The sequence below is a fragment of the Aptenodytes patagonicus genome, chromosome 7, assembly GCF_965638725.1.
Source record: "Aptenodytes patagonicus chromosome 7, bAptPat1.pri.cur, whole genome shotgun sequence".
NCBI lineage: Eukaryota > Metazoa > Chordata > Aves > Sphenisciformes > Spheniscidae > Aptenodytes > Aptenodytes patagonicus.
Window position 1 is genome coordinate 18,323,409 of NC_134955.1, and position 21,285 is coordinate 18,344,693.

Here is a 21,285-nt window from a genome sequence, read left to right on the forward strand (position 1 = left end):
CTCTTTCTTTTGTGTCTCTTTCTTCCCTTCCCCGCCCCCCTCCTCTTTCTTGACACAATGCACTATTTATTTGCACTGAAGGATAACTAAGAAGCAATTAAAAGATCAAAAGGCACAAACACAAGTAGATCCAGTGGCAACTTGTGGGGTTTATTTTGCTGCTGCTGCTGCTGCTGAAGCTTCACCAAACTGCTGCCTTGTTTTTCCCCCAGCAGGAGAGACACCTCTCTTACTGGGTCGCCTCTTCCTCCGAGCAGACTTTTTTATGATCGCTATTTTTCACCCCCATTGTTTGCTATTGCAGTTGTTTACTGGAAAATCACTTGTTTTTCTCAGGGAGATTAACCCTCCAAGCTTTCTTTTGTCTACTCTCAGGAGGTCCTTGTGGTGAGCTGGGGGAAGGGAAGGGAGCTGGGCTCCTTCAGCTATTAACAGTAGCTTACAGCCCTGCTTACCCCCCTGCCAAGGTTGGGTCCTTTCCTTTGATGGGGTTTTGCTTTTGCAGTGAGGAAAGGTGGTTGCTCTTTGTTAAGCAGACCAGCTCTGCTGAGTGGTTTGCAAGGACCCACAATTGCGATTTACTAAGTCCTGGGCATCTAGGAGAAACTCCTAAAACCAAAGGTAAGCATCGATGGAGATACCTCTTTTTGGGAGAAGTCCAGAGCCCTGACACATACCGGCAGATGCTCAGTCTCTTTGACGGCCAGACCACTGCTTCACATGCTTAAATATTGATGTAGGAGCTGAGATTTGATGCCTGTGTTTGAGTCTGGTGTGCACAGAACCGTTTTCTCAGCATCACATGTCTCTCCCAGGTGTGCCAAGGTTTCGGTTGAAGCCCACAGCCCTGGCACCAGGTCTGCTGGGTGGGATACGCAGCAACACAGCCCAGAGAAGCACAGCCCAGAGGACAACCCAGAGAACAGAAGGATGCTGGGGAGGGCAGGATGTCCAAAGCCTAGTGAGAAAGGACCAGTCCTGCTCACACTGTCTTGGGTGTGTTGAGGGCAATTCCAACTGTTCAGAGCTGCACCAGGCGCCCCATCCTTGAAAGAAAAAAGTGCAAACTTGAAAAAAAGAGAAAAAAAAGTTTTCTTTATTGCATGTTGGGGCGAGGGCTGCTGCATCCTTGCCCTTTCACGCCACAATGTATGGCAAGCGCTGCCTGAGATGGATCAACCTGCTGCCCAATCTCAGGCAGTTCTGCTCCTCTCTGCTCCGAGGAGGGTGCATGCCCGGTGGCGCAACCTGGACTGCGTGCCCCTGCAAGGGGGCTCCTACCCAGGCAGCAGTGAGGGTGCGGGCAAGGGCCAGGGCTGCCTTAGCCACTGGTGGAAAGCGAGCGGGGTCCCTTCTCCTGGGGCAGCCGCTTCCCCGGTGGGGCAGGCTTGATGGGTAGGTCTTTGGGAGAAGGTGAGTTTTGCCTAGTGCAGCACAACGCGACTGCCATGCAGCACCGGCGCAGCAGTGGGAGCGCATTCAGCCCGCACACTGCTGTACATGCACAGTGAAGCCTGGGAAAAGTCCCTTTGGCTTAAAGGCAACAGTGCTCGCTTGCAGAAGCCCGTGGGAAGCAGAGGCGACCTAGCGAGCTGGAACTGCTCTGCGAAGGTGCTCTACGGGGTGCAAAATCTGAGTGCCGCTGCCCTGTGGAGGGGGAGCATCCATGTTGTCCACAGGGATGTGCACGGGTGGACGCGGGGGCTCGCTTCTGCTGAGGCGGAGTCTTGCCTGCCTGCACTGGGACGCGTAACACGGGGCAGGGCTCAGGGGCAGGCGTGTGAGCCCAGGGGGGCCGTGCGGCCCGCACCCCTGAATGACCGTGCCTTTGCCAGGGAGCCCTTCGGAGCAGTTTGGGGGCTGGCACGGGGCAAGGCGGCCGGCGCAGACACCTGTGCCCTGTGCACACCTAGAGAGAGCCCCGAAAGCGGGGTGGGCAAAGCAATCTCCCGCTGCCCCCTCTCACCCCCCAGGGCTTGGGGCTCGCCATCCGGCAGCGAGAGGTGCTCAGGGGGTGCACCCCAGCATTTTGGGCAGGGGCTCGGGGCGGGGACCCCCACCTCCTCCCCTCACCTGCGGGGAGGGCGGGGGATGTCCGCAGCCCCCCGCCTCCCCTGGGCTGGCCGGGGTGGTTAAAGCCCCCACCCGGGAGCAGCCCGCGAAGAAACCGTGCGGCAGAAACTTTCTGTACCCTCTTCCCTCCCCGAGCTGGACTCCGGAGGGTTACGAGGGAGAAGGAGGGAAGAAAGGAAGGGAGGGAGGGAAGAGAGGGGGTTAGACCGCTCTGCAACATTATTGGCTGCGTGGCCGGGCTGGTGTTCGCTGGGGAAGTCAGAGCATGCCCATTGGGGGGGTATAAAAGGGGGGCAGCCGGAGCGCCCTGTCTGTCTCCTAGCTCGTGGGGCAGCCAGCCGGGAGCAGCGGGCAGTCAGGCAGCCGGCCCCTCCGCCCCGGCCAGGGGGACGCAGTCAGTAAACACAAAAGTGAGAGCCACCCAAGGGGCAGCCAAAGCAGGAGGAGAGAAAGAGAAGGAAAAAAAAAAAGGGGGGGGGGAGAAAACCAGAAAAAAAGGGGGAAAAAAAAAAGAAAGAAAAGGAAAGCGCTCGCTCGCTCTCTAGAATAACAAAATACCTGATCGTAACAAACAACATCCTTCAGACAAAATCAAGCAGGGACTTGACATACCAAAAAGGCAAGGCGAGGAGAGCGAGCCAGGGCGCGGGGAAGGCGAGCCAAAGCCGCGATCGCTGTCAGGGCAGGAGAGCAGCATGTCAAGCGCCGGGGCACACACGGATGAGCGCTGCCGGCAGCCTGCCTTCCTCCCCGGCCCGCCGCCGCCGCAAGAAGTTGAGAGTAGCAGCGGCAGCGCCAAGGTAAGCGCCGCTCCGCGCCGCTCCGCGCCGCGCCGCCGCTCCGCGGGCAGAGGCAGGAGGGCTCCCCCGTGCCGTGCTGTGCCACGCCGGGCAGAGCCGTGCCGTGCCGCGCCGCGCCGTCCCCGCTGCCCGCCGTCCCCACGCGTGTCACTAGAGGGACCCCGAGAGCCGGCCCAGCCGCGGGCTGGAGGGGCGGCCCGCTGCGGTGGGGTGCGCGGGGTATCCCCGGGGGGCGCCCCGCGTCCCGGCGGCAGGGGCAGCCCGACGGCCGCCCGCACCTCGCAGGGCGGGTGCTGGCAGCGGGACCTCTTGCGCGCGGTTTGCGCGCCCTTTGCGCGCCCCGAGCGGCGGCGGGGAGCCGGCGCGGCGCGGGGCGGTCCCGCGTGGGGAGCCGCGGAGGGGCGTGCGGGGCCGGCTGGCAGCAGCGCGCGTGTGCGGGCAGCCGCGGCCGTGCGGGGGCCGGGCTGGCCCGGCGGCGGGGCCGGGGCTATGCGAGGTCACGCAGGGCTGGCGGCCCCCGGCTGCCCGTGGCGCTCCCTCCGCTCGCGGGGTTGTTTTGGGAGCGGGGAGACGCTCGTAGCGGCGCGGCGCAGGGAAGGGACAGACAGTTCTCCGGCTTCGGAGAGCGGGGAGATTATTAAACTCTCTTCTGCAAAACACTGCGGCGTGTTCGGTCTCGGAGGGATAAAAATACAGAGAGGAAAAACAAGAAAGCGAAGCCAAAATGGAGTGAGAGTTAATGGTTGGCATGCAGCCTTCGACTTTGTGTGATTTTTTTTTTCTTCTTCTTCCTTCCCAGTTGCTTTTCCCTACAGTAATTGTTTTAAGAGCGCAACTTGGAAAGGTTTTAGCACTCTGTTGAGCAGTAGGGAATTGGGGCACATGAGGAAACTCGGATTTAGCGTAACTGTACCAGCAGATGTGGCTGCCTTGCCTCGAGCCAGTGGTACTTAGCAGGGTTTCTGATACGCCAGGTCTCACTCAGGCGGCGTGGAGCAATTGAGTGTAAAAACAAGGTTTGTGTGGGTGGTTTTAAATGGACACCTCGGGAGAACCGCTGCTTTCAACCCTCGAGTTGAAGCTTCCTATACAAAGTCTGTAGTTTTCTTCCAAATGTCGGGATGTGCTTGGGAGGCCAAGGCCTGGTTTTCTGTGGGTTTATTTCTTGTCAGGTTGCATGTGTGTGTGTGTGTGTTTTTTCCTTTTACTTTGCAGGGTTTGCATGTTGGGTTTTTTATTCCTCCTCTTGCCTTGATTTAGAGTGGAGTTGAGGAGCCTGGGTCGTGGGGTTTTGTGAGGGTTACTTTGTGCTGTGGACATCTGGAGGAATAAAACTGACTGACACTTCTGATTTTAGCTTCACTGAGCTGTTTTGGACCCAACTTGACAATTTTGGTGGGGGTGAATGGGTCAGAGCTGTAAATCTTGCTCCACGTTGTCGACACCCACACAAGTTCACTCAGCCTTTCAAAGGGGCTATCTGGCTCCTGTGAAAATTCATTAAGGGATAAAAGATTTGACACCACAGGTCCCCTCCCACTGCCACATGAAATTTGAGAGCCAAAATGTGTCTGCGTGTGTGTCCCAGTGCTTTTTCTGACAGGTGATCCTTTTTGCAGCCTGGCTGGAGGGCTGCTGCTTTGACCAGGCAAGCCGGAGGTGTCAGTGCATGTCTTCCCATTGATTCCTATAGGCTTCGGAGTGAGCCTGGCTTGCCTCGTGAAGCACCAGAGAAAAGCATTTCTGTACTTTTCTTTTTTTAAATAAAGCAAACACAGCAGGTGAGGTCTTATTTTTAGAGGGACCGAGGAGTTGGTGTGTTTCCAGCAGTGCATACGAGCACTGGAAGTGGCTCACCCTCTCCCCGCTCGTGTCCTGGGACTGACCTCTCCGATCCTTCTTTGGGTTGTCTTTGCTTTTAAAGGCTGCTGTGTGTCTTAATGGGGCAAAGAGATATCGGCCTCCCTCGACACGTTTGCATGAGAGGTCAGGAGAGGTGGGGGGCACCGGGGGAAGAAATCCGCCTTGGCGTTGCAGCCCGGCTGTGAAAGGGTTGAAGCTGCTCTGCCAAGACATAAAGCAAGTTCAACGTGTTGTGGGAATATCACTTGCCAGTAGACTCCAGTCACCACAATTTCTGATTTAACAGCTTAACTTGCTGTTAACTTTCCCTGATATACTCCAGGTTTTGGACGGGAATGCAGAAAGGAGAGAGGAACAATAAAGAAAGGGAGTTAAGTGAGGCTACTAAAATGGACTTAAATCCCTTCCCTGGGTCCTGCCAGCTGTCTTTAGAAGAGTTAAGCAAGATTGCATTTCCTTTTTTTTATGCAATAAATCAAATGTTTCTGGGCTGCATACCAAAATTTGTGCAATACGTTCTTACTCCCCAGTGGGGTGAGTAAATGGTACTGAATACCCCATTCACCTTTTTCAGCTTGATTTTTCCACAGCTACGGTAGTCCTTGCTGCAGCACCGATAGATGCGGGGTGCAGGCAGCGCTCCCCTGCCTGCCCTGGCCTCTGTCCCGCAGGCAGAGGGGGCAGGCGTCTCTCCCTTCTCGCAGGATGGGAGGCAGAAAGGTGACCCCCCCAGCGCAGGGCAGAGTGGGCTGCTGATGGGGACAAGCAGTGAAGACAAAAAAGTGAGGGCTAAAAATAGCAGCAGCATTGCCAACCTCAGCCATATAAATGTCATGCGAGCCAGGTGCCAAGAATCAGGAGTTGTTTTTTTTTTTTTTCAAGCCTGAGCTAAACAGCAAAACCCCTGGTCCTGGGTCGGTTTTATTTGCCTGACAGCACGAAGGTCGAAAGTTTTGTGTTTTGAAGCTTGCTTCTTCCAAGCTGCGGGTTGGAAATCTCATCCTTTCTGTTTTAGATGAAAAGGGAGGCTCTTCTGCAGTACAGCATGTGTCAGCTCCTCTCCCTTCGGGTACCGCTGGGCGCCTCATCCCGGTGCCTCTGCCCAAGATGCAGCCCCAGGGTGGTTTTCGGCTGCCAAGGCACCTGCGTCTCCCCACCGGCCTCTGCTAGCCCTCTGCTACTTGGCACCTCAGGGCGTCATGGCCTGGCGCCCTGTGCGAGGTTGCCTGTGGGCAGGGGCGGCACTTGCTTGGCACATGCGAGGTTGGCGTGCGCCTGCGTCCTGCCCCTTCGGGAGAACTGCACTCAAAACCCGGTCAGCTCCCTGCTCTCCTGGGGCTGCCCTCCGTGAGGAGTAACACAGAGAGACGTTCAGCATCTCTTGCAGGCAATCGTTGGAGTAGCGAAACATCAGTCTGCCCGATTTTTTTTGGAGGGGTGGAGGGTGATGGAGGCTGGGATGCGCAAACTGGGATTTTCCCATCCTGCACACGCTGCTGGGTTTAGACTGATGACTTTTCGCTGTGCTCCCTTTTAAATGCTGCAGTGCTCCACAAAGAAGTGAGATTTTTTTTTTTCTTTTTGCTGTCCAAATCCAAATTTTGCAGACTGGGCCATCTGTCAATTCCCTCCTACGTTGTTCTGTTCATATTAAATTGTAATGAAGGCCAGACTGAAGAAGGAATTAGGTCAGACAGGAGGTTTAGTCTCTGTTTTTGGGGAGATGTTTGTTGCCCAAGAGAGGCACCGTGGTTTGGTTGGCTCAGCACAAGCCTGGATGCAAGGGATGCCTGAGCTGTCCTCTGAGATTTGGCAACAGGGCCTTGTAGCATTGTGGCCTCTTGGCCCCCGACTCCCTAGAACTGGACAGAAATCGTCGATCCAACTGATTCTGCAGCAAATCCTGAAAAAATCCTTTAACGGCCTTGGGCAGGAGCGTGGCTCCACTACAAACCTGCCCTCAGGCTCTCCCCCGGCACACCGCAGCTGCTCCAAGAGGGCCCTCTCTGTTGGCATGTCCCTGCTGGCTGGGGGCTGCCGAGAGGTTTTTGGGGGTTCCCAGCCATGGGTGCAGCAGCCTGTGCTGCGAGGGGGTAATACGCAGGAGACCCAAGGCAGCCAGGAGCATCCCGTGCGCAGCAGCTTGCGGCCAAGCTGGCTCCAGCAGCAGCCTGGCTTCACGCGGGGACCTGAGGATGCGGGGGAAGGCAGGAGAGGGTCATGAAGGATGGAGAGCAAAGCAGACCCTTTCAAGGCAAGGAGAGGCCAGTATCGTGCTCTCATGGCTTGTCTGAGCCTCTCCCGTGCCAAGAAGGCTGCTCTCAGGTACGATTCCCAGGATGTTACAGGGCAGCTGTGCAACTAAGAAATTCCTCTTGCATCACCCTCTTGTACACCACGTGGGGTCCGAGCCCTCATTAGGAGGAATTCGGCACTCAGGTTGTTGGGCACCCGGCATGTCTCGCACTGCTGTTCCACCACCCCTGGTTAAAACCGCATCCTGAAGTGTTTGAGCTCTGCAGGCACGTGAGGGGGAATGGCAGCCAGCATGGCTGATTCAACCTGCTTTGGCAAGAATGAAACTTTGGTAGGCGTAGCCTCTCTCCTAGTGGAGACGGGACCTTGTCTGCTAGGAAAGCGCCCCGCTTACCTCTTGCTGCCTTATTTCTGTTACATCTCACGTGAGAGAAGCTTTCTAATAAAAACTGAAGGTTTTTCCAGCTGTCGGTGTGAATTTACTCCTGTCCCACAGCTGAGGGGGCTGTCCCTGTCCTAATGTTTGGACTAGAAACCAAAAGCAGTGCTGTCCCATGTTTCCAGTGGAGAATGAAGGCTCGGAGCAGTTCATAAAGAGCTTCGACTCGCAATGCTGAGCAGGATTTGTCCATGATAACTGAAGCCACATGCAACCTGTGCAGCTGGCATGGTGCTTGTGCCGGGTCGTGGGCTGCGGGTACCCAGCTGTGCCATGCCGCCCCATTTTGGGGCACAGCATCTGCTCTGGCAGCTGCGGTGGGGCAGGTGCGAGCTCTCCTGCATGGGTGCTGCTCATCCCTGCTAAGGAGGAGTGGGAGGCGGGAAGGATTGATTGAAAGGTCATCGGGGTGCATTGAGCTGGTGACTGCACCCTGGGAGCCTGTCTAGCCCTTGGGTGAAGCCAGGGGGCTTTTCCTCTGCAGGGCCAGTAGGGCCAAAGCAAGAGGGAAGGGCTTATGGGATTGGGTTGCGGCTCCATCAAGCTGGAGAGAAACTGCAGTACCGGGTAGTAAATAAAGATGCTTTTTGCTTTGCTGCCCAGTTTCTCATTACATGGCTGCTGGAGGGAGCAGGGAGATGCCAAGGTGACAGCGGTGGAAAGGGCTGGGGTTGATGCGTGGACAAAGGGGGACTTCGTTGCATTGCGCACGTCCACGTTAGCCCGGCTCTGGATGACAGCGTCGGGGCCGTCCCTGTCCTCGTGGCTTCAGGGCGGCTTCCTGGCCAGAGTTACAGGGTGCGTGGGCACCCTAAAAGAGCTCGCAGCAGAGGCAGGGAAGGCTGCCAGGGGCTGCCTTGTGCTTGCGGTGCGGGTTGCACAGGAGCGGGTATTTTCTGAGGAGCACAAGTGTTTTTCCACAGAAGGTATCAGGTCTCCCCAGCATCAGATATCGCCCTGCTGACAAAACCTCGCTCTCCCCTTGCTTCAGAGCATCTCACCCCTTTCTTTGGACTGACTGTGGAGGAAAAACTTGTCACCCGTGCCACCAAGCAAGCCCCTTCTGCGGGGGCTGGCTCTGGCTCGGGGCAGGCCAGCATGCAGCCTGCTCGTTAGCCTCAGTGCTTGCAGCCAGCATGAGCCTAATTGGGGACGGGGGACTATTTGGGTGTCCTGAAGTCCCATGTCAGTGGCTTCAACGGTGGCACTGGCTGGCACACCTCTGCTGCCCCGACAATGAGCTGCCGGCGCTACCTGCGCCCCGGGGACACCAGCAATCAGGAGCTGCATGTGAAAAAAGAGGAAAAAGGGAAAAAAAAAGGAAAGGGAGCAGGATCATTGCTGTCTTGTCAGTTGGAGATCCAGCTACCGATGCTGCCATACCAGGGGCGTGACTCAAGCAGTGCAGGTGATGCTGCGGTCATGTTGGGGAGGCCCAGTAAACACCCGTTAGCCACTTGATAAAGAAATCAAGGTGAAAAGATGTTGGTGGCAAAACACTGCAGCTTGGCAGCGTAGTGCAATCATAGCCCGGTGCCATCCCTCTGCTCCTAGTGTAATATAGACCAAAGCTCCCCAGGTGGGCCAAAGGGACCGGTGCTACTGGAAAAACTGGTCCCGGTCCCACCACTTGCTGGTTTGAGCCCAGTTTGTTCCCAGGGCTTCTGCCTCTCTTTTCCAGAGCCCTGGAGGGGTTTTGCCAGCCTTGCTGGTCTCTGCCAGCGCAGGCTGAGCAATACAATGGGCATCGAAGCTCATATGGGGGGAGATGCCCACCTCAGCCCACCCAGACCTTGCAGCCTCCGTTTTGGCTTTTCTTGCTGCTGATCCCTGTCCTCCTGCTGCTCAGAAGAGCTTGTGACTTGTAAGCATGGCACATTTCTAGCAGCAACGATTTGAGCTACGTGATAGTAAATAATTGGTAGCAAGGGTGGCTTTATTGCTGGCAGGACTGTAGCGGGGCCCCAGGGGAGCTGGGCTAATTTCCTGGCTGTGCTGCAGACTTCCCCCGTGACCTTGGGTGAGTCATTTAATCTATCCTGGGCTTCGGCTCCATCTCTGAGCATCCCGGGGGGGTGAGGTAATATTCATTAACTGATATTATTCTCGAGTTGCTCAGATGCTATGGTGACAAAGGCTGGATGTGAAACCCAGCGTCTTGGCTGAGCATTAGCGGGGAGAGGGGACGCTCCGCTTGAGATTTAGCATTGCCCCACGCTGACTGCTATTTTGCCATACTTCCCCTCTTCATTTTGAGCTGACCTGTCTGGCCACCATCGTTATTTAGCTGTATATATACAGTGATGCTCATCAGTGAGAGACTATAATGCTTGGAACCATCCATGGGTTTTGCCTCATCCAGTGAGGCAATAGCACCCTCACTTTACACCTGCAGAAGCTGACACAAAGGTAAAGCTGTTTGCTGGAGCTGAGTCAGGGGAAATCTTTGGGTTAGTTAGCAAATATCCAGAGAGTTTCTTTTTTAATCCTCTGTGCCGGCTCATACCCCCTTGGCCCTCCTTGGTAATGCCTCAGGCGCATTTCTTGTGGGACCGCTCTGCTCCTGAGGGATGTCTTCTAGGTCCTGGCTCTCGTCAGCAAATATGGCTTGTGCAATCAGCCCCTCGATTGCCCAAGCCTCAGCCATGCAGGTCTCTTGCACACCTGGGACGAAGGCTGCCGCTCCCTGGCAAAACCCAGCTTTCCTCAAAAGCAACCCTAGGACAGGTTGAAACTTCATTTGTTTCTGCTTTGGGGGAAGATGTGTTCAGGTAGGACATGAAAACCTGTCATCAGAACTGAAAAAAAAATACCTCCTGATAATAATTTGAATGATTTCCCATGTAAAAGGGAGAAAAAATAAAAAATCACACTGTTGAAAGAGCAGGGGGAATAAAAGCCTTTCAGAGGTAGGCTGAAGTGGGATTTTCCAATAGAAAAACTGCTTCAATGCAAACCTTGTCTGGCCGGAGCGGCTGACCAGCGGGCAAGCACAGGGAGCCAGCCTCGCACCAGCGACCGGCTCAGCACTGTCGGTCCTTCCCTGCAGCATCCCGACATGTCCAGGCATCAAACCCCAGGAGTGCTGTGGGCAGGGGGGCATTGCCCGGAGGAGGTGGCAGAGAGGGGTCTCTCACGCTGTGTTAACACTGTGCCTCTTTCCCCAGGTGCAGAGGATGTGTGCGGTGAGGCGGATGCTGCTGCTGCTGCTGGCTTTCCTGGCCTACGCACTGGATTCGGCTGCGGCGTATGGCACGGCGGAGACCCTCTGTGGTGGGGAGCTGGTGGACACGCTGCAGTTCGTCTGTGGGGACAGGGGCTTCTACTTCAGTAAGTGCCAGGCAGCTGCCAGTAGTGGGCAGGATGCTGCCCCCACCCTGTGCCTTGCTTTGGTGGAGCTGGGCCGGGAGGGAAAGGAGGGGTTTCCCAGCCTGGTGCTTTTCATGTTTGCGTTGTACATGGCAGTAGGCCAGGAGAGGAGCAAGAAAAGCGACGTGCTCAAGGTGACATGCACCCACCTCGTGCCGGTTTTGGGGACTGTCCATGGGGAAACCGTGTCCTGCATTTGATGCTCGGGAAAGTCAAATATCACTGGGGAGCCATAGGTGGTTGGCTCACCGGCGATACGGGCAAGTCATTAAAATAACGAGGATGTCTGCAGCCAGCTCTCTGCTGAGCTGGGGCGCTGGCTTATTTTTAAACCTTGCTGTCTAATTGCTGCATCCTGGGAGCAGGCAGGGAGCTGAACGCTCCCTCTTTCTGGGCAGGCTTTGCTTGGGTATAGCAGCAGCTTCTAGGCTGCTCCCAAAATACGCTTTGTGGCCTCCTGGCTACCTGCTGGTGAACCTGTCACTGAATAGTGATGTCTTACCCTTTTGCCGTGCAGCTAGTACCAAAAAAATGCAGCGTTGTTGTTGTCCTCAGAGTGCAGGTGGCTTCAGGACAGTTGGCTGGAGCGGGCTTTCCACCAGGATGCTTTGGGGGTTTGGACCATTGGCATTAGCAGTACAACAGCTTAGCTGGTAAACAGGGAGGAGGAGTAAACCAGTAGTGATGGATGCTCAGCAATCTGTGGGTGGAGGTGCCTTGAGTGTGATGCCTTGTTCTGGTGTTTCAGTTCCCTGCTTTGCCTGGGAGAGGGAAGATCCTGTGTCTTGCTGCCCACTGAGGACTGAACCACAGAGTGACTGACTGCGGGAAAGATGCAAAGCCAAACAGGGGGGAAGAGGATGGAGATACTAGCTGCACATGGTGCCATGCATTTGGCAGTCTTGCCTCTGCCTTGGGAAAAGCAATTAAAAAGTTGCTTTCAAGTAACAGGGTGTTGTTTGGAGTAGTGGAGTCGAGAGCCAGCCTCCCTCTCCTCCCAGTCTGCCTGTGCAGGGAACGGGACGCTGCAAAGTTAGGAGACGACCCTGGATATCCCTTCCCATCCTGGGTGCTCAGCCAGACTTGGCTGACGCTGCCTGCTGAGGTTGGGCGGGGAGAGGTGCAGGGATCCCGCATCCAGCAGCAGTCAGGGTTTGGGCTGTGTAATTTTGGGCAGGCGGTTGGGCTGCAGGTGGCTTTGCAGCTATCGGGGGGGTGGTTGCCCTGCCCCATCCCAGCTGAGCAGCGGGATGCTTTCATGACCCCCTGGGTGTTGCGGGCAGGCGGTGCTTTTGGGGACACCCTGGGCGCGCTTCCTTCTTCTCACCGAGCTGAGCGACGAGGGTTTGCACATCAGCTGCCCTTCCTCTTCTCATCTCCCCCTTCCACCTTTCCTCCACCAATGAGCCCCGCACTAGAGCTCGGCCAAGGCGGCGGGTCCGGGGCTGGCCTTGCCGGCGTGGCAAAGAGGCAAACTCCTCTCCCACTCTCACACCTCTTCCTCTCCCTCTATATATAGAGAAGCATCCGTCTCTCTCCTGTGGTTTCTCTTCCCTCCTCCCCCTCTCTGAGGATGAAAGGGAATGGGGCTTTTGTTTTATGGACAAATTGACCTCAAATAACCCAGCTGTCCAGGCCAAAATAAAAACACTTTTGAAGGCAGACAAGTCGCTTGATGCCAAGTGGCCAGTCTGGTGCTTGCAAGGGGATTCTTGCTTTTTTTTTTGTCCTCTCCCATCCCCCCTTCTTCTTTTTGAATATTTCTGGAGAGCCCAGGTGCTGGGGGATGAAGCAAAGTCCCCCCAGTCCTGTATTTTAACCCCTTCAGCATCTGACCAGCCTGTGCCGTGCAGGGCTGAAGACGTTTGGGCGATGGCTCTACTTGATGAAGGGTTTGGACACCCTGAGCTCGCCTCATTTTTTCCCTTTATCTCCATCAGTTGGCCTCATAAAGTGATTAATTCTCCTGACCATATTCATCTTCACTCCTAAACCCTCCTGGCTACACTCTTGTCACCATGTAGGCTCGATAGGGCACGGTTATGTCGCACGATCATGCATTTACGTCTTAAAACTGGGCCTGGGTTTGTCATGAGCACTTCTCAGCATGGGATGTGTGACCTGATGAGCAGCCTGTGCTAATGCAGTCATTCATACGGGAGGTAAATAACTTGGGCAGCCTTGTCCTGCAGGTACAGGTGGGCCCCGCTTGCTGGACGGGGCTTGTTGCAAGCATTCGACTGGTAATCTCAGAAAAAATAAAAATGGTATGAAAATCTGTTATTGGTTTTCTGCTGCAGTGGTGACTTAAGTACTTAAACGATGCTCTGCATTCTTACAAGGGAGCACTTACCTAGCAAAGCTAGCTCTGAAATACAGCGCTGTTTGTATCCATGCAAGGGGATGCAGCATACCGACGGTGTTTCATGCCCCCCCAGCATCTGGCAACAGGGAAATATGCAACCTAGACTGAGCAGGGTGCACCCCCTGATAACCGGGATGCCCATCTGTCTGCTGGCGTGCGAAGTGAGTCCCAGCCCCCAGGTGCCCTTGGAGGCATCGTGGCTGGCAGGTGCTTAGGGCTGAGGATGTTGAAGCTGCCTCCGAGAGCTGGGGCTGCAGAAGAGCTGCACCAACACGGGCAGGAGCTGGCAGCGCTGGGGTTACCCAGCCACGGTATGCGGGGTGGGCACGATGGATGTGCACCACACCAGCCCCGCGCTGCATCCTGGGGGTGCCTGGGCAAGCTGCAGCTGGAGCTGTGCATGCTTTGCTCTCTGCCTCTGCCGTGACTCCTCCCCTCCGTGACTTTAAGGCTTTTGGGGCTGGCCCGCAGGTGCTGGCAAGGTGGTGTCATCCCACCGTGGCACTGCGGCAGGGTCAGGACCCCCTCTCCCTCCTCCCTGGCACCCACCCTGGGGACAGTGGTGCAGCCTGCGGAGGGATGCTGAGCGCAGCCCCAAGTGAAAAAAGCGGGGCAGGTCGTGAGGAAGCCCCGGCCGCAAAGTTGTTGTCATGCAATGCTGGCAGGGAGGGGAGAAGGGGCTGCAGGGGTAGAGGCGTCCGACTTCTCTGTAAACAACAGCTCCTGTTTCCTCCTTTCCAACAGCTGATAAGAATTTAGCTCTTTGCAGCCGCTTGTGCTGACGGGGCACATTCTTGCGCACCCGCCGCTCCTCCGAATAATACTAGGAAAAAGCAGGGGGGAAAGTGCGGTGCCGGGGTGGGGGAGGGCCAGGCCGGGGGCACTGGGACAGGGCCCGGTGCCGCACAAAGGCCCCCTTGTTGCTCCCGACATTCCTGTGACAGGGGCACAGGGACTATTTACACCCAAAGTCCCCTTCCACTCGGCTTGCCGCCTGATTGACTGGAGGAGAGGGGACCCGGCCAGGGTGGCACCGGCACCGCACACCCCTCCCCGTGGCATCTGTCCGGCCCCGGTGAGGGTGGGGAGCCCAGAGCAGCAGGGTGGCGATGCCAAGGAAAGGACCCTCCAGTCCCCTTGGTGGCCACGGCAGTGCCACCACCTCCGGCACGGAGGCATAGCTGAGCTGCAGGTATGCGGCCTCCGGGTTCTCCCAGAAGCAGGTTTGGCTTTGCACTGCTGCTGGGATGCCCAGCTCTCCCTGTCAGGATAGCCCGCTGCTGGACGGGAGTAACCCCGGGCAGCCGGAAGGCTTTGCATCACTGGGCTTTGCATCGTGGGGCTCAGCCCCTCAACAGAGCTGTGGGAGGTTTTGGTGGAGCACAATTTGGGGAAAAAGAGAGCATAGCCATTCATTGAAGGCTGAGAGGAAGCGCATTTCCTCAGGAGGAGGCGGTCATCGCTGCAACGGGAAGTGGCTCGCGCGCCCTGGCAGTGCCACAGCCCACTGCCCACACAGCTCTCCCCTGGCAGGCAAGGGATGGAGAGGCAAAATCCTCCCTGGGTGTGGCAGTGGCAGTAAAGCGAGATGCCATCCATGGGCAAAAGCCAGGAAATTCAACCTTTAGTCCATGTGTAAATCGTGGTATGGAACAAACACTTTTTCCAATCCAGGTCAGCAGTGATATTACTGTTAACCAGCAATGTCCTGGCATCTCTTCCCTGGGTTGTTGTCTCCAGGAACTTTCTGGGACTAAATCCCTGTTTGTTATTTTTGCCTATTTTTTTTTCCCAAAGTAACTCTCCTACAGAGGATTGTATTGGCATTTGGCGAGATCCGTACGGACAATTATGTAATGGGAAATGTGCCCTATCGGACCGTCGCAGTGGAGCTGGCAGTGGCACCAGCAAGGGGAACGGCATGCAGCAGCTTTATGCAAGAGAGAAGGGGCAGTGCATCGGAGCCGGGGGCCACACATGTGCCCGCAGGCTGGGAAGGGGCAGCAAGTGGGAGGAAGGGGCCATGCTGCGGTGGTGATCCCTGCGGGGAGCTCACTCTGGTGGTGCCACACCTGGGTGTTTGCAAACATGTGCTGCCATGATCTTCCTGTGCGCTCCCATGACAGAAAGTGCCCTTGATGGCAAGGCGGTGAAAATGGTCCTGCTTTGCTTGTTGTTTTTTCCCCCCACTCTTCTTTCCAGCAAACACATAGCTGCAAGTGGGCAACTTCTGTTTTCGAGAGGAGACATGTAACCTTTCAAAACCTCGACTTCTCCCTGGACCATGCGTGTTGTCACTTGTGCAACCTTCTGTTCAGCAGGAGTGTGAATGCAGCCCTCTGGGGATGTGCTAGCAAGAGGGGGTGACTTTAATTTTTTCTCTTTTCCTTCCAAACTCTCCTTCTGCCTGTGCTCAGGATGCCTTTCTGGAGCAGCCTAATGCTTCAGCAACCTGCCGCACATGCAGGTTTGGGCGCTGGGGTCAATAGGTGCTGAGTGGGGGCCATATGCGGTGCGGGATGTCGATGGCAGCGCAGGTCTCCCATGGACCTCGCTGGGCATCGCGTGCATATGGAAGAATACGTGCACCTGGCCCCAAGCTGGCTCCTCTCCGCTGTCTCCCTTGGGCATTGCCACTTGGATTGCCTGCACCGACATCACTTGTACGGCTGAGGGCACCCAACACACCTGCCCTGCATTTAAAGGGAGGGCCCAATCCAGCTTGCTTGTTGGCCACAAGCATTTACAGAGAGAAAATTAAACTCCTAACAATGCTCCCTTCACTGAGCCTTTACAAGAGGGAACCATCCTTCTCACCTTCCTGCAGGGCTGGCTAAAAGTCGTGCCTGAAATTTTTCCAGAGAAAAAGAAAAAGAAAAAGAAAAAGAAAAAAAAGAAAAAGAAAAAGAAAAAGAAGGTGGTGGCGCAGGGGGGACGAGTGTGGAAAATAGAGCATTTGAAATGACTCCCGAAGGCAGACTGCATGGTATGAGTCAGCTGCCCCACCGCCCTGCGCCCTGATGCCATGTTTGCTCTCGCAACCTTCAAGTGCGGCGTCAATGCACCAGCGTGGAGCAGCGGGCTCCCCGCCGATGGCGGCACGGCTGATTCTAACAGAGAGCGGGTGCCCTGCCCGGCTTCGCTATTGCAGAGCCTGCAGTGAGATATGGTTGCGGGGTTTTTGCATGCCAGCATTGCATACACAGGGCTGTATTGTGTATGCAGGGCTGCGTTGAACTTGCAGGTCTGCGTTGCACATGCATGTTTGCATTGCACATATGGGGCTGCTTTTCACATGTGCACTGCATGCACAGAAAACTCCTGTGCTTTGCACTTTGTCCTGAGGCACTTTGGGTGGGCACCCAGATGGGGTACCTCCCGGGGAAATTGGTCAGCACCTTGCAAACTGGGGCCCTTAAATCTTCACCAAGGCCAAATACTTGAGCACCTGCTTCATCCAGAGCATGTGGGGGGATCGTGGGTTGTGCATGGGGCCAACGTGGACCATTTTGTGCATTCCCACAGGCCTGCTGGGAGGCAGGGTCTCGGCTGAGCCCATGCCCAAATTCTCCGATCCAGGATGTGGTACCGGATTGTGTTTGCAAGCCCTGCTGGTGCCGGCCTCTGCTCCCCTCCCTTGGAGCACCTTGTGCTGGGAAGAGGTGCTTGTGGCAGCGTGCAGAGCTCCTGTTGCAAACCCCACAACAGCACAAGCGCATAACACGCCATGTGCGAAGGCCCGAAGAAAATCCTATCATTTTGGGCCAGTTTACATTTTGGAAGTTGCAATTCCCAAGCAAATTTGTTTTGCATCAGAAATTCAAATTTGCCCATCTCTTATTTCAAGAGGGGGAGGAAAACCAGTAAAACTGATGTAAGCTTTTCCTTTGGAGAGTTTTGGCTGTCATTAAGTGGTGACATGAAATGCACTCAGTTGTTGCTGCACCGGACACGGGCTTTCGCATCCTTCTGCAGGCAGAAACGGGAGAGGAACCCTTATTAAAAGATTAAGTTTAATAGCTATTCTTGGCGGGTGCGGGAGCCTGTATTCTTTCTGCAGCTGTCTCAGAGCTGTCCCATCTGGTAAAATTTAGCCGCCTTGGTTCGTTTCACCTGCCTGAGCATCGACCCGTTGGAGGGAGGTTGGCAGCCACAACGCCGTGCTGCTTCTTTCTAATAAAACTCGCTTGCCAGGATCAACATCGGAGACGGTCGCAGTAATCGGCACAGTGCTGGCGGCTGGGCTGGGCTTGAGCTTCCTCGCTTTAGCTGCGCCCAAAAAGGCCGCCTGTGCCAGAGGTATAGAAGGGGAATAAATCACCGCCATATAAAGCGCCTTTAATTAGCACCGCACGCATGCAGGGAGCCCTGTTGGCATCAACAGCATTTGTCTGGGAAAGTCTTAATGTGAAACTTGGCCAGTTTGCGGGCGCGTGTTGGCTGATCTGGGAGAAGCGCTGCTATTTTTGAAGTGTGTGGGACACACCGGTCTCCGGTGGCTGGTGCAGGGATGCCTACAAGGGGATGGGTGCCGTGGAGGGGGCAAGAGGGTTCAGTCCAGGTTGGCGGCTAACGCCGGGGTCTCTGCCATTGCAGGTAGACCAGTGGGACGAAATAACCGGCGGATCAACCGGGGGATCGTGGAGGAGTGCTGCTTTCGGAGCTGCGACCTGGCTCTGCTGGAAACCTACTGTGCCAAGTCCGTCAAGTCCGAGCGTGACCTCTCCGCCACCTCCCTGGTGGGCCTGCCGGCACTCAACAAGGTAGGGGGGCTGTGCCAGGATGGCAGCCCTTCTCTGAAATAAATAGCAAGAGAAAAGATGAGAAGGCCGTGGGTGGGAGAGGACAAATCCTAGCTGCAAGGTCTGCTGCTTCTGCAGAGCCTTTAAGAGCTGGCAACCATTGGCAATTCATGCCAAATACCCTGCAGAAAGTCAGCTTTTAATAAATTGGAGGACCAGAGGTGGGCTGGATCACAGAATCATAGAATAGTCTGGGTTGGAAAGGACCTCTAAAGGTCATCTAGTCCAACCCCCCTGCAATGAGCAGGGACATCTTCAACTAGATCGAGTTGCTCAAAGCCCCATCCAACCTGACCTTGAATCTTTCCAGGGATGGGGCAGTGTTTCCATGGGATGGATGGAGCTCAGAGGGGGGGGACCCCTACCCGGAGGGTGGGCAGGCTTGCGGCAAGGCTGACGTTGCTATCCTGTCCCTTTGCAGGAGAGCTTCCAGAAGCCCTCACACGCCAAGTACTCCAAATACGACGTGTGGCAGAAGAAGAGCTCCCAGCGGCTGCAGCGGGAGGTGCCCAGCATCCTGCGGGCTCGCCAGTACCGGTGGCAGGCGGAGGGGCTGCAAGCGGCTGAGGAAGCCAAGGCGCTGCACCGTCCCCTCATCTCCCTGCCCAGCCAGAGGCCCCCGGCAGTGCGAGCCTCCCCTGAAACAGCTGGCCCCCAGAAATGAACCCTGACTAGCCGTCTTGATTTTTGATCTCCCGGGGGAGGGCGGGAGGACTGGCGAGACCCGGCCCCCGAGCCCCTCCGTCCCCGGGGCCGCCGAGCCGAGGAGCGGGGTGGCAGGGCACCCTCACACCGCTCCGGCCCCAACCAAACAACTGACACAGCAAGGAGGGGATGGCAGCGGCGGCGGTGGTGGCAGCGAGCAGCGCCGATCCCGCGGCATCGTCCTTTTGGGGTGGGGGGGAGGGTTGTTTTGTTTCCCAGGCCTGTTTCGTTCCCCCGCACCCCCAGTATTTCCAAGCCTGTACTTGCAAAGGGACAGTTTGGCACTTGAACTTTTTGCTGCCGGGCACTGTGTGACATCCCTGGTGCCAACGCCAGAAGACAAAAGAAAGAGCAAGAGGGAAAAAGGATATGAAGCTAAAATTTTTTTTTAATCTTTTTTTTCTCGAGAAGAGAGTCCATTCCATGTCTTTCTTGACAATAAAGTGGAAAAAAAAATAAAATGGGGAGAAATATTGAGGGATATAATTTTTTCACCTCATTCCCACCCCACTTTTTTCTTCTTTTTTTTTTTCTTTTGGTTTTCTTATTTTTATAAGTTTCTTTTGCACCTTTAAAAGAAAAACGTACCTGAGAAGAAGTTCTGAGGAGCCCCCATCTGCATTTTTGTGTGTGTGCTTCATTACAAGATTCCAAATCGACTTGCACCTTTTTGAAATCATCGATGACGTGAGAAAGAGAGGAAGAGGAGAGAGAAAGCGAGAAAGAGAGAAGAAAAAGGAAAGGGGAAAGAAGAAAAAAAAAGAAAAAAGTGAGCTGATGCTCACTTTAAATGGAGGAGGCGTCTGCATTGCACATTTGCCACGGATTTAGTTGATTTATATATATAATATATTATATAACTTTTTTGGCAAAAAAAGCACTATTTTTATGGGACATTTTGTGTAGTATCTGAAGAGGGATTGTAATGTTTAAAATGTGTTATGGTGCTAAAGTAAGTTGGAAGGGAAAAAACCCAGAAATAGCAAGGGAGGGTGGGGAGGGAAGGACAAGATAGTGAATACTGAACTTGAAATTTTAGCTTTTCGTTTTAGGAAAAGTGTGATAAATGTGTTTCTTTTCTCTTCTGAAATATAGCTTGGTCATGACCATATGAGCTAGTTGGCTGTTACTCATGTACACAGATGCACGCACACACAGAAATACATCGACACGCATCCTTTTTTTAAAAAAAAAAACCAAACAACAAAACCACCACAATTTAGACTAAAAGGGAACTGTTCTAGAGACAAACTATTTTGAATGGTGAAGGTGTTGCCAGTTACAACTCAAGGCCCTGCTTCTGCACGGATCCCTGGCGGAGCTTGGCTTCCTGAGCCACAGGGGACCGACCGCTTCCTCCCCACCCTGACAGCTTGCTCGCATGCCAATGCTCCGGCGAGCGGGCGGGCGGGCGGCCGGCCCTCGCCGCCGAGCCCCTGCAGAAGCGCCAGCTCCGTGCCCCACCATCTCCTTTTCCTTCTCTTGCCCTTTGTGTCCTTCTCGCCGGACCCTCCCCTCCCTGCCCCGCGCCCCCCGCCCTCCTCCCCTCGCCCCCCCCCCGGGGCTGTGGAGGTGGAGGGCTGCACCCGGGTGGCTGCAGGGCTGGGACCGCTGCACGGGATGGGGGGAAAAGGCAAGTCTCTGGCTTGAGGCTCAGGACTCGGTGAGCGGATGGGTTTGAGAGGTGGGCAGAGGGCTGTAAAATAGGTTGGGTTTAAAATAATATATATTATCTGTCTAGGAACCGTAAAAAGGGGGGAATCAATTACATCTCCCTATGATATACTCTCACTTGCTAATAAAATGGGGACACTCTGTTAACCAGTTCTGTACTTGCTTTGTCTTATATATCCATACATTTAAAACATAAAAAAAAAAAGACTACTTGAATTGTATTCTATTTCGTGGTTTGGAGGGGAGGGCTAGGGGGACTCTTGAGAGGGGGAGGATTTTAATGTATAATCCTTTTGTTTGTTATTACCTTGCAATGTTGAGCCATAAAGCCTTTGTTTAAAAAAAATGGCACTGCAATACACAACAAAGAAAATCCTTTATTTATTTTATTAAATATATATGGAAAAGAATGAAAATCGGTCCAAATTAAGGGGGGGGGGAAGGGAACTGGGTGGGGTGGGGAAGGCAGAATAAAAACAGAGCAATTACAAATAATTGACTTTTTTTTTTTCCTTTTCATGTGTCTTTTTTTAAAAGAAACCTAGTTTTTATTTTTTAAAAAGAGAAGTAAAAGCTTTCCTGGATGCTTTGTACCAAAAAAGAAAAAAATGAAAAAAAAAAAAAAGAAAATCTGTTAAGCAAATAAATATCCATCCAGAATATGAAGCCTGACTTTTTCTTTTACTTTGCATTTGTTTTTGCTCCTGGGGTGAGAGTTGGTTGGGAAGAAGGCCACACCAAGCGTCACTCTTCATGGAGGAACAGAGTGCATTGCAGCGCCTCTTTTCGGGGCTCAAACCTGTGAGAGAGGGTGAGGTGCCCTTAAACGCAACCCTGAAACCTCAATCCCGCAGTGGATGCCCCCCGGACCCACCGAGATAAATATGTGCCCAGTGAGTCTTGGTGAGGCTTGGGGGTGTTTCCCAGCGGCCGTTGGGA

General features: G+C 54.7%; 1 protein-coding gene across 1 annotated transcript; it reads left to right on the forward strand.

The window, feature by feature from the left end:
• The first annotated feature begins 2,768 nt into the window (after positions 1–2,768).
• On the forward strand, positions 2,769–20,185 carry IGF2 (insulin like growth factor 2). The gene is made up of 4 exons (XM_076344181.1): positions 2,769–2,873; positions 10,599–10,761; positions 17,762–17,928; positions 18,389–20,185. Exons 1-4 carry the CDS (start codon positions 2,769–2,771, stop codon positions 18,629–18,631), a joined length of 678 nt encoding a protein of 225 aa, XP_076200296.1. The 3' UTR covers positions 18,632–20,185.
• Positions 20,186–21,285: the final 1,100 nt, after the last annotated feature.

Bases quoted from the DNA above. Each gene is read 5' to 3' on its own strand.
- IGF2 (XM_076344181.1), top strand. From the start codon at position 2,769: ATGTCAAGCGCCGGGGCACACACGGATGAGCGCTGCCGGCAGCCTGCC. The intron at 2,874-10,598 runs GTAAGCGCCGCT...CTCTTTCCCCAG, and splicing joins GTAGCAGCGGCAGCGCCAAG to GTGCAGAGGATGTGTGCGGT. The intron at 10,762-17,761 runs GTAAGTGCCAGG...CTGCCATTGCAG, and splicing joins GGACAGGGGCTTCTACTTCA to GTAGACCAGTGGGACGAAAT.